Source organism: Equus przewalskii, chromosome 29, assembly GCF_037783145.1.
Source record: "Equus przewalskii isolate Varuska chromosome 29, EquPr2, whole genome shotgun sequence".
NCBI lineage: Eukaryota > Metazoa > Chordata > Mammalia > Perissodactyla > Equidae > Equus > Equus przewalskii.
Window position 1 is genome coordinate 20,907,678 of NC_091859.1, and position 12,572 is coordinate 20,920,249.

At 40.4% G+C, this 12,572-nt stretch overlaps 2 protein-coding genes across 13 annotated transcripts in view; one reads left to right on the forward strand and one right to left on the reverse strand.

Moving 5' to 3' along the window:
* The window catches only part of FGD6 (FYVE, RhoGEF and PH domain containing 6), a 106,879-nt gene extending 100,400 nt beyond the window's left edge, over positions 1-6,479 (reverse strand). For both annotated transcript variants that reach the window (XM_070599517.1, XM_070599516.1), the window contains exon 1: positions 6,122-6,479. In XM_070599517.1, the coding sequence (XP_070455618.1) occupies positions 6,122-6,137 (16 nt within the window). In that variant the 5' untranslated portion in view covers positions 6,138-6,479. The remainder of the gene's footprint in view (positions 1-6,121) is intronic.
* Positions 6,480-6,544: 65 nt separating this feature from the next.
* The window catches only part of VEZT (vezatin, adherens junctions transmembrane protein), a 75,317-nt gene continuing 69,289 nt past the window's right edge, over positions 6,545-12,572 (forward strand). For 9 of the 11 annotated variants that reach the window (XR_011534772.1, XR_011534773.1, XM_070600405.1 and 6 more), the window contains exon 1: positions 6,587-6,746. Coding sequence is in view for 8 of the 11 variants with exons in the window: in XM_070600405.1 (XP_070456506.1) it covers positions 6,711-6,746 (36 nt within the window). In the remaining 3 variants the exon portion in view is untranslated. Of the gene's footprint in view, positions 6,747-12,572 lie in introns of all 11 variants that reach the window. The other 2 variants (XM_008514390.2, XM_070600410.1) reach the window with 2 other exon arrangements.

Here is a 12,572-nt window from a genome sequence, read left to right on the forward strand (position 1 = left end):
TATACTGTACATTTCTTAATAAGTCAATACAGTTTTTCTTCTAAATTTAGAACAAATTACCATATATTTAATACACATATTTAATACAACACATTAACATATACTAAATGAAATAATTGGCTTCTGCTTGGGACCCATATAGTAGGAAAAAGTACTTCAGTTCATTTGCTAAGTGCTAAGAGCTGAATTTGCCTAAATTATATGTTGACACAACTCTTTAAGTTTCTCACATGAGTAAGTAGTATTCTTCTACCTCAGTGATATACAGTAGAGTTGTATAAATGCCTTTTATCAATGATCTATCTCACCAGAACCCCAAAACAATCTGAAAAAGAAATACAGAAATACAATCTTAAAAACTGAAAAGGGGCTAGCCCTGTGGCCGAGTGGTTAAGTTCACGCACTCTGCTTAGGCGGCCCAGGGTTTTGCCAGTTCGGATCCTGGACACAGACATGACATGGCTCATGAAGCCATGCTGAGGCGGCATCCCACATAGCAGAACTAAAATACACAACTGTGCACTGAGGGGCTTTGGGGATAAGAAGAAGAAGGAAAGAAAAAGATTGGCAACAGATTTTTAGCTCAGGTGCCAATCTTTAAAAAAATAAAAAATAAGAAATAACTGAAAAGAGATTCTTCTGTATTACTTGAGGCTCATAAAAAAGTTGGTATTTCTCTGTGCAGGGGTTGTCAACTGGGAATTTTTATTATAATCCTTCACAGGGCTTTTATTATTTAAAAAAGTCACATGTCTAGGCTATACCCCAGATCTAATCTATCAGAGTTTCTGGGGGTAGAGCCTGGATATCTGTATTTCTTTGACAGATAATTATGCTGTGTATCTTTCATTAATAACCACTGTTCTAGTACATTTAATAGATGATCACAGGGGCCGGTCCCATGGCATAGTGGTTAAGTTCCATGCTCTTTGCTTTGGCAGCCTGGGTTTAGATCCCAGGCACTGACCTACACTACTTGTCAGCCATGCTGTGGTGGTGACCCACATACAAAATAGAAGACTGGCACAGATGTTAATTCAGGGCTATCTTTCTCAAGCAAAAGAAGAGGAAGATTGGCAACAGATGTTAGCTCAGGGCTAATCTTTCTCAAACAAAGGAAGAGGAAGACTGGCAACAGATGTTAGCTCAGGGCCAATCTTCCCCCCCACCAAAAAAAAAAAAACAGTACTTAATGAGCAGCTACTATACTGTGCTAGATTTTGTACAGACCTGCTCCTAGCCCATAGGAACTTAATAAAAGCTTCACACGTGAGACCTATAAAATGAAAAGATACACAGAGCCTGAACATCTGTATTTCTTTTTAGTTCTTTTAAGTTTTTCCACCTATACTGTCACTCATCACCCAGTCACATTTCCCCAAGGAGACTTGAGGCAAAAAATATTTTATCTTATACTTCTTTTTTTTTTCTTTTAAATGTTAAACACCCATTTAAAGATTTTATTTTTTTCCTTCTTCTCCCAAAGCCCCCTGGTACATAGCTGTGTATTTTTCAGTTGTGGGTCCTTCTAGTTGTGGCATGTGGGATGCTGCCTGAGGATGGCTTGATGAGCGGTGCCATGTCCGCACCCAGGATCCGAACCGGTGAAATCCTGGGCTGCCGAAGCAGAGCTCACAAACTTAAACACTCGGCCACGGGGCCGGCCCCTTATCTTATACTTGTTATATTTATGTTTGTTCCCCTACCAGGATCTAATGCTTAATAAAAACTTAATTCACTGAAAAACATAAACATAAACTTTTCAAAATACCTGCTAGACACTGTTTAATTACTTGAATACACAGAGGCTTTGATACTTCACTTGGTGATGATTTTCTTTTCAACCAAGGAAATTAGTCACAACACTCGGGAAGATGTTACATGGAACTGAGTAAAAGAAAAAAAAAAAGGAGTAGGGTGTTCTACTTCCTGTTACCAATCGAGGAAGAATTTCCCAAACCCCTAATACTATGTGTTTCACCAAGATCATATGATAACAGAGGTCTTCTTACTCAATAAAGAAGATAATAAATAATAGTAATAAATTAATATTATTAATAAAGATAATGAAATATTTTCAAAAAAACTTAATAAAATTCCCAAAGCTATACAATTTCAGTTAGCTATTCAATATGCATGTTATTAGTTTTGTTTGTATTTTTTACGCAGAAAACAACTGTAAAACTCTTCAAAACCTAATGATAAAGCTTGGTGTGATGGTCTATTAAATTAAATTCTTGGTCTATTAAGTAAAGTCTTAAGAGAAAGTGTGAATGCCCTGGGCCTCTTCACAGCCTCCCATCTTACTCAAGATAATGAAAACTGACAAGCCGTCATGTTGATTTCATTTCCGTGACCCTTCTTAAAACATCCTACCTCTGGGATTTTTGAAGGAGTGAAAAAAAATCCGTTTTGCAAGATGAAGAGTTCTGGAGACTGGCTGCACACCAATGTGAAGGTACTTAACACTCCTGAACTATGCACTTAAAAATCCCCCATGGCCAAGTGGTTAAGTTCTTGCACTCTGCTTCGGTGGCCCAGGGTTTTGCCGGTTCGAATCCTGGGCGTGGACATGGCACAACTCATCAGGCCATGCTGAGGCGGTGTCCCACATAGCACAACCAGAGGCACTCACAACTAGAATATACAACTATGTACTGGGGGGCTTCGGGGAGAAGAAGGAAAAAAAATCATAAAGATGGTAAATTTGTTATGTGTATTTTACCACAACGAAAAAAACCAAAACCATCTCATCAAATTAATCTTTTATTTTTTGAAGCTTACAGCCTTGTCAGAAGCTTCAGAGTCATTTAACTAATCAATTTTTGCTCTTTACTTAAATTGTTTTTTTAATCTTTGGTACCAATTTTACTCTTTCCTTTAAATATGTTTTATACACAAGTCTGCTTCCAAGAGACATAAATCCCTGCTCTCTCGTAGTGTCCTAGAAATTCAATTAACTACATACGAGCTGTGGTTGCTTCCCAACAAATACAGCACAGCATTATGTACCTAACGCCCTCGATGCATACTTGCTGAATTAAATAACTAACTGTGAGCATTGGCTTACCACTATTAGCTCGCTGTGTATTGGAGGAAGCCAATAACAACCTGGAGAGCTGGCTAACCTAATTGTGTGCCTTTGTGCAGATCTGGCAGCCTCAGTTTCCTTACTTGTAAATAGGGGAGTTGAATATTTCTCTAGAACCTATGTGATTCTGAGATGATAACTTCTGAGAAACTTGCTCAAGGAGAACTCTTACATTCTCGAGTCCCTTTGCCCTGTATGATTTTTCTTCAGTGTACCTTTGTCTGTCTTCACTGGTAGAAGGCAAGCTCCAGGAGGGCAGGCACTTGGTCTCACTCACTGCTGTAGCCCCAGTGCTGAACACAGACCTTGGGAATAGTCAGAGCTGCCACACACACATACTCTTTGTCTCCCTAACAGAAATTTCTTTTTTAAAAAAAATCAATATCCATTTTAATGTAGAATAGTATTTTGAAAAGTTAGCAGGAATCAATACGATTATTGAATAAGTTCTTAATTATTAGTAGGAATAAGTGTTCAACTAAGTTGCTGGTATAGCAATATCTGAAATCCTTATTATTATTATTATTATTGTTATTTTTTTGGTGACTCTATTTTGAAAGAAACACAAATCAAAAAATAACAAGTCATCATATTATGGTCTGCTCCAATGTCAAACTCTTGAAATAAGCGTGCGATGTTTGGAAATGAATCCAGCACCTTTGGATCTTAATACTGTATCAACAGTCAGACCCAAAGCTTTTGAGAGCAAAGCAGCAAATCTTTTATTTACACAGCTGTTTGGCTCCACGGAAAAATAAGGTAAGAAAGTAAAGCACTAGTACCATTTTACTAACCATTACAAACAGACTCATCAACTGTTACACACAGATGGCTCCAGTTTACATGCACACTTTCTTAGCTATTGGACCAGCCAAAAAGCAAAGCACAGGCATTAACGAGACACTGACCTATACATGTTCAAAAAGATTCAAAATGTGCATCTATAATTCTCTCTCCTTTTTCATATACTGATTCAAACAATTCTAAAATCTCTACTATAGGCCTACTCTTTCACAGATGCAGAAAAACAAAGCAAGCTCTTCTTCAGGATACCTATAACTTAGATGTTCTACAACTTACCCTATTTCCTTAATTTAAGCCAACTATCCCAAATACCACAGATTAGATGCAATAGAAACAAAACACCCTCTCCCCCAATTGCAAATAACTTTCCTAAAGTTTTAATGAATTTGATTATTGTTCCAAAAAGCATCATAAATGGCTTGTAAGAATTATGAACACATAATTTTATAAGAACCGGATAGAAATAAAATCCCAGTTCTCGTCTATATTCTCCACTTAGACGTGAGAAGGAATTATAATAAATCTCAACAGATGGGTGAACAAAAAAGTAGTTAACGCTTCTCAGCAAGCCATGCTAAAAACCAACTAACTTAGCTAAACACAGGAAGTGTCCTTCTTTTAAACACCACAAAAATGTCTGTGGATTTCTTTAATTGTAAAGTTGATAAAATATAAAAATAGCTTGCATTATCCTAGGGTAATTCCAGACTGAGCCCTAGATCAGGTTTACATACTACGTCAAATAAAATGCTTCCGTATCTGTTCATCATACACTGTTAGGACTGGAGAATTGAAACTGATACGTATAAGGTATGAATATTTTAAAAAGTGTTCGACACTCCAAAAGAGGGAAGAAAATTGGCTGGAAGGATTTTAAAATTTCCAATCGCTTTAAATTTAAATTAATTAGATTGGTTCACTAATAAAAAAAAAAAAACTTGAACAAAGTGAAGCTCAGAAATTTAGGATGAAAGTAATTCACTCCAAGTAAGTAGAAAGCCTCTCTTTGGTAAGGAAAAGAGAGTTTATAAATAACATAACTTCCAGTGTATGATGACATATCTTCTACACATACATACAACATCAAAAAGGAAAGATCCACATCTTCTTCAGGAATACTACTACAGGAATACTTCACTCCTTGCTTTCTTATTCCTATTGGCTAACTTCTTGCCTTGTTAGTTCTAATCTATTACACCTAGCAATGCAATATGCCAATATATCTAGGCTTTAGAAACAATACAAACCAGAACATTCAGAGAGCTGTTTGACAGTTTCAAGTTGCAAGAATTTAAAACAAATGTCAGGAAAAGCTAAGAAAACAAACTGATACTTAAGTACTAACTCTAGAAGTAATTTTGAGGGGAAGCTTTACACTATTTTACTGTAAAATGCCTAATGAACGTGGACAAAAACGTTTTTTAAAAATCTTAATACATTAGTATTAAGTTCTGGCTTAAAAATTAACTTATGTTCTTATAAAGTGAGTTTAACACGACTTTAGTTATTATTTCGGAAAATAAGAATTGTTTCTTAAGAATATTTAGAAATACAATGTCCAGAATTGTCGAAAATCCACACAAAGGTAGGAAAGGACTGTGGCAGGCACACAAAAATAAGGCTTTGTTTACACTAACCAGGTAGAAATAGGAAAAAATCCATAAAAAATTGGCTGAAGCTGAACAAAAAGCTTGCCATCGGCAATTCTCCTCCTCTGCTTCTCAGGTAAGAGGGGAAAAAACCACGAGGACCAGAGGAACACCGTCTAAAGCTCTTCGTCGAACAGGGTTTCCAGTCGATACTAGGTTTGAAGCGACTCAGCACAGTCGCCGAGTTCAACACTCCGGGAGCAGTGCCCTTTCCTAGAATAACCGATTTCTTAACATGGCAATCTAAACTATTTTCGCACGCAAAAGCAAAGTCGCTCAAAGCTTAGGAGCGGTGAGCAAATGTCCTCTATTTCGCGTTTCACCTGGCGCAAAGACCCCGCACACGGGTCTCCCCAGAGACGTCCCAAGAGACACACGATTTCCAAACAGCCCCCTTTGGCAGGAAGGGACCAGAAAAGGCGGCAGCGAACGCCGTGGGCTCCGCACTTGCCACAGTCCTCGGGAAAGGTAGAGGGAACACCAGTCCCCCACCCCAGAGGAGAAAGCTGCTCCAGAGCCCAAGATCGGCAGCGCTCGCTACAAACTTTCCAGCCGCAGCGCGAGCGCCGTCACTTACCGGCGGCAGAAGTCATGATTTCCCCGTGCAGCTCGATTCCCCGCTCGCCCCCCTCAGTCCATGTTCCCCTTTCAGTCCATTGTTTCAAGAGTTTAGGCAGAAGAGAAAAAACCCCGCGGCGCCCACATTCCGTCCGGCGGCCCCGCGGAGCGCGGCACAAAGGATGCGGCCGGCTCCAGGGACCCGGCGGCGCTCCCGGGCGCGAGCGCCGCCCAGCCGAGCCGCGGGCGGACGGCCAGGCGCGGGCACGAGCAGTGCTCACCGCGCCTCCGCCGGCGCGTGCCCCTCGCGAGCACCGAAAAAATCAGTGCTTCAGGCGCCCCCTGCTAGTCGCGGCCGTAAAAGGCGGACAAAAGCCTCAGCCTCCTCCAATCAGAGGGCTTGAACTGCATCCCGCTCCCGCCCCTCCCGCCCACACGCTCATCTTCTGCTCCAATAAGCGGGTCGGAAATGGGGGCGTGAGCTGCGAGGCATGCTGGGAATTGCAGTTTTCTAGAAACACCGGACCCCAGGAGCAGAGGCTTGGGTGCCGCCTGTTCTCCCGCCTTCATTTCCCATCGTGCTGAGGCGGGTGGCATGGCGGAGAAGGATGACACCGGAGTTTGACGAAGAGGTGGTGTTTGAGGTAAGGGGAAAATGGCGGTGGGTGTGGGATGCCTTTGTTTGAGAAGGACTAGGGGCAAGGCGAGGAGGCAAGACGAGGGGCCGATGCGGGCCAAGGGATCGGGGGACGCTTTTGCCGGCCTGCGTCGCCGAATCCCGGCGATTTCTGGGCCTAGCGTTGGCCGCAGCCTGACAGGTGTCCCGGAGGCGCCCTGGCCGCGGCCGGCCTCTTCCCCAGGCCCGCCCAGATTCCCAGCCTGGGCCCTGTTGCCAGGTCCGTCCGTGCACGGGAGCCCGGCCTGTTCCTTCCCCCGGGACGGATGCGCCGCGGGGGGGCTGCGCCTGGCTGGGGCGGGGCCCCATCCTGCATTTTGGATACTCACTAATACAAGTTAGCCTTTTCCTTTTGCGTGCGCGATTTTTTTGGGTCAGTATCCAGAAGTGCCTCAGGTCACCGTTCACAGTCGAGGCGTGGCCCATGAATGAAGGCAGCAGGTGCTCATTTTCTAATACAGTATAAAATCTGTGTGTGGGACCTGCTCTGGGTGACTAGGACCGGGGCATCTCAGCATCCAGGCTCAATTCTTTTGTCCTTTGCTCTTGCGCTAGGTGTAGCCAGTTCTTTTGACTCGAGGCTCCGGGTGGGAGTGCTTTTGTGTGACTCTTTTAAGACGTTCTCTGCCATCTTGAATGAAAAAAACCAGGCGAATGGTTTTGTTGCCGTTTATCTATCAGACACAGGTGAAAACTCGCACCCCTGAATGGATGTATTGCATACATGTATGCTTTACATTCACTCATCCAACTAGATTTTAAGAAATTTTTAAAAAGAAATGGCCCATTCCGAACAATGGGGGAGCTAGACACTAACAATACAGAATGGCATATGTTGAAATATGTACAAACGTCATTGGAGGATAAATTTGGAAATGGCTCTGTTCTTGATGGCCTCCGAGAAGCTACACCCTTTAAGTGATAGCGAGGTGAATCTTGAACTATGAATCGGATTAGAAAGACGGAAGGGAAAAAATGCTTTATAGGGAAAGAGAACAGAGTATGCCAAGGTTGGAATGTGTCAAAGTACCTAGTGTGGATTTTTCAGAGGCTTGAGTGGGGAGTGTCGCTATATAAAGTGGTTTCATGTGGCTAGAATGTGGAAGTAGTAGAAGATAGGACCATTTTGCCAAAACGAAGAGTGGATTTGAGGAGCTCACTAAGGAAGACAAGCCCCTGAATTTTGGAAGTGAGAGAAGAAATAATGGAATAATGGCTAAAATCGAGGAAACAGTTGCAGATTGAATGTGGGAGCTGAAGGAGAGACAAAAATCTAGATTGCTTAGTTGTCTAGAGTAAGGGAAACTGTGGATATTATTTTTTTTTACCATGTTACTTTCTTAAATCTGTGAATATTATAGTAATAAATGTTCAAAGAACATTTCATTGTAGAAAAGTCACGGAATTAAAACCACCCATTATCCTACTACCCAAAGACGGCCACTATTAACATTATACTGTTGTTCATACAGTTTTTTCTATGCAAATGTATGTTTAAGTGTATGATATTTTTTAACACAAAAGATAGCATACCACTTAGAATTTTGTATGTATTTTTCACTTAAATTTATCATGAGTCTTTTCATATTCATTACTCTTTGAAAACATTATTGATAGCATAATATCCCATCGCGCATATGTGTCATAATATAACCATTGTTCCATTATTGGACAGTTATATTGTTTCGAAATACTCACCATGGTAATCAACACTGACATAAGTCCATCTTTAACTGCAAATCTGATTTTCCCTTAGAATAATTTCTAGAAGGGAAATTAGTGGGTCAAAGAATATGAACATTTTTTTAAGACTTAGGCAGAACAGTTATAAGAATTCAAATTGCCATTGGGCATGAGTGTTAGTTTCATCAAATCCTCAGCAACAGCCTTATTGGTTTCCTTTAATCTTTGCTAATTTGACAGGAAAAAGATAGCATTCCATTGTTCTAACTTACATTTTGTGCATTTTTTGGAGCCATTTTTATTTGTTTGCTAAGCATTTCTTTTCATATTTTGTGCCCATTTTCCTATTGGATACTAACTTCTTCAAAATTGATTTGCATGAGTTCTTCGTGTGTTACTTAGCCTTATCACACTTGTAGAAAATTTTTTTCACTTTGCTGTTTATTTGCTTTTTGTCATGTCCATTGTTTTATTGCAGTATGTTATTCAGAAAAAAGTGCACAGATCATAAATGTGCAGACTGATGAATTTTCACCTTGAACATACCCATGTAACCAGTACCCAGATCAAGAAACTGAAATTCCCAGCATAGCAGGTGCTCCCTCTTTCTCCCATTCAGTCACTTCTCCACACCCCAAAGATAACCACTATTCAGACTTATGATAAATAACCCTGTTTCATCTGTTTTTATAGTTTATACACATTTGTATATGCTCTTTTTGTCTGACTGTTTTTGCTCTCTGGCTTTGTTAGATTCATCCATATTGTCATGTGAGTATTTTTTATTTCTCTGTAGTATTCCATGTGAACATGTGATTTTTTTTATTTATTTTTTTTTGCTGAGGAAGATTCTCCCTGAGCTAAGATCCATGCCAATCTTCCTCTATTTTTTTTTTTAAGTATATGAGCCACCAGCACAGCATGGCTTCTAACAGAGCTGTGAAGGTTCACACCCAGGAACTGAACCCAGCCCACCAAAGCAGGGTGCACTGAACCTAACCACTTGGCCACTGGGGCTGGTCGCATATGACAATTTAATTTTGGGGGGGGAGGGGGCCAGGGGGAGATGTCCCTGAGCCAACATCTGTGCTAGTCTTCCTATATTTTGTATATGGGACTCCTCAGATGCCACCACAACATGGTTTGACGAGTAGTGTCTGGGTCCATGCCTGGGATCTGAACCCATGAACCCCAGGCCACCAAAGCGGACTGCAGGAATTTAACCACTAGACCACTGGGCCAGTCCCCCTACATGACAGTTTTTTAATCCATTCTATTGTAGATGGTCTTTGGGTAGTTTACAGTTTGAGGCTGTTATGAATAGTGCTACTGTGAACCTTTTAGCATATGTGTTTTGTTGAACGTATTTCTGTTGGGTATATACTTAGGAGTGTAATTGCTGAGTCATAGGAAGTGCATATATTCATCTTTTGTAGATCTTGCCAAACGTTATTCCAGCGCAGTTGTACCAGTTTATATTCCCACCAGCAGTGTTTGAGAGGTCCAGTTGCTCTACATCCTCACCAACACTTGCTAATTTCAGTCTTTCTTTTTATCATTCTGGTGGGTGTGTACTGGTGTCTCCTCTTGACTGTAATTTGCTTTTTGCGGATAAGGAAATTGAGAGTCTTTTTATACGTTTATCAATTGGTTGTATATCCACTTCTAGGAAGCCAATTTAAGTTTTTTGCGTATTTTTCTATTGGGTTATCTCTTTTTTCTTACTGATTTGAAGGAATTCTTTACATATACTGGATATAAGTCCTTTGTTGGATATATGCACCTCAAATATCTTATCTCAGAATGTATATGGCCCTCTCTCAGTAGTGCCTTTCAATGAACAGAAGCTCTTAACTTTATTATAATTCAATTAAACATTTTTCTTCTATGGTTAGTGCTTTTAAAGAAATATTTGCCAACTCTAAGGTCACAAAGATATTTGCTCTAAAAGCTTTATTTTACCATTGGCATTTAGATTTGCCATCCATCTGGAACTTATTTTTATATGGGACAAGGTAAAAGTCAACATATTTTTTTCCCACATGGATGTCTACTTAACCTGGCATTTGCTGAACAGACCATCCTTTCCCCTGTTGAACTGCAGTGTTGCCTTTGTCATAAATCAGGATACCTTGTGTGGGTGGATCTGTTTCTGGATGCTCGCTTCCATTGGTCCATTTGTCCATGCTTGTACCAATACCACATTACTTTAATTACTGTAACTTTGTAATAGGTCTTAGTATCTGGTAGATAAAACCCTTCAGCTCTATTTTCCTACAAGATTGCTTTGGCTATTCTTGGCCCTTCATATTTCCAAATGAATTTCAGAACCTGCCTGTCAATTTCAGTTAAGGAAAAAAACCTACTGAGATTTTGATTGAGATTGCTTTGACTCTCTAGATTAATTTGGGCAGAGCTGAGGTCTTTACAATATTGAATCTTCCACTCCATGAACATTTTAATTGTTTGCCTTCTAAATGAGTCAGGCAGCTTCCCATCTCTGTCTGTGCTCTAGGACTGATTTTACAAACTGAGAATATAGGGGAGGAAAAATAATTTTCCCCCTACCCTTCTGAGTTCTTGGCTGAGACCCCTGTAATAAAAGATAAGTTAACTAGAGAAAAACAAACAAAAATTTATTAACAGGTATACCTCATGTATACCTGGGAGATGCTGTTAAAGAAAAACCAGAGCTAGACAGTAGTTAAAGCAGTAAAAACAGTTTATTCAGGACCATTGCAGTAGGGGGAAAAGAGACCTCAGTATACAACCTGGCTCAACTGCAAATACAGAAGGGCAAGTGGGAATTTAATTACTAAGAGGTAACATCAGGGTAAGAGGAGTTTTACTAAACTGATCTAACAGGATTCTTCCTGAGACAGGCCAGGGTGGTCAGACATCACCAGGGGGGATGGTAGAAGATGAGGAACCTGATATCGAGGGTGATCAGATGTGGAAGATGGGAGACTCTTGCTAAACTGACTTAGCAGGGTTGTTCCTAAAACTGGATTTTGCGAGGAAGAGCACAGATGGGCCCTTGCTAAACTGACTTAGCAGGGTTGTTCCTAAAACTGGATTTTGCGAGGAAGAGCACAGATGGGCCTAGGAGGAGATTCAGGAGCCTAACTAAAGTTTAGTCAAGCAAAGAATCTTTGTCAATACCCAGGGAAAAATTCCAACTCCCCAAGGTGGCTTAGAATTCAGGCTTAAATACCATCTCACTGAGGGGACCAGGGATTAGTAGGCCTCTTAGGGGAGAGTAAGTGATTTTTATAAAAGATGAATGGGCCCTTAGAAGAACAGTTGGGAGATGTGATGGTTTGTAACAAAGTTTGTCTGGGTGTGTACACTTGTAGCCTTCTCTCTTGTGATGAGTCAGTTTTCCCTGCTTGATGAAACTCTTGGGAGGGGATTTATGTCAGTTGAGTTCCTTCTGGAAGATCTGTCCTTAGGCAGATAAGGGGAAGCCTTTCCCTGCATTTGCAGCTTTTCAAGTTCCTACAGCTGAAAATAATCAATATGCCCAAGGGGCGTATTTTGGGATGGCATATTCTGCTGCTCTTCAGGAGTGATCTATTACTTGAGAGAATAGCTAAATTGGCCCTTAAACTATCTGGGCCTTTGCTGGGGGTAGGTGGAATGGATGTTTACTGTTTTCCATTTCTTTTATGGTTATTGGTCAGTTCCAGTTTTCTATTTTAGGGGATATTTTGATAGTTTTTTTATTCTGAAAGACAGTGTAATATAGTCATTAAAGGAATAGGCTCTGGAGCTGTACAGCATGGGAAATCCTTGCTCTAATATTTATCGGTTAATGTGACTTTGAGCCGTTTACTTAACTTTATGCTTCAGTTTTCTCAATACTAAATAGAAATAACAATCCCTGTCTTCATGCAGCAGTTGTGAGTATTGAATGACTTAATGTAAGTGAAGCACTTAGATGGTCTCTGCCGTGTTGTAAGCATTCAGTAAATGTTAGCTATTATTACAATTTTCCAGAAAACTGCTTTTTATCTAAGTTTTTAAAATTATTGGTATAAAGCGTTCTTAATAGTTTCTTAATTTTTAGTCTCATTTATAACACGAACTAGATCTTATTATGTATGTTTGT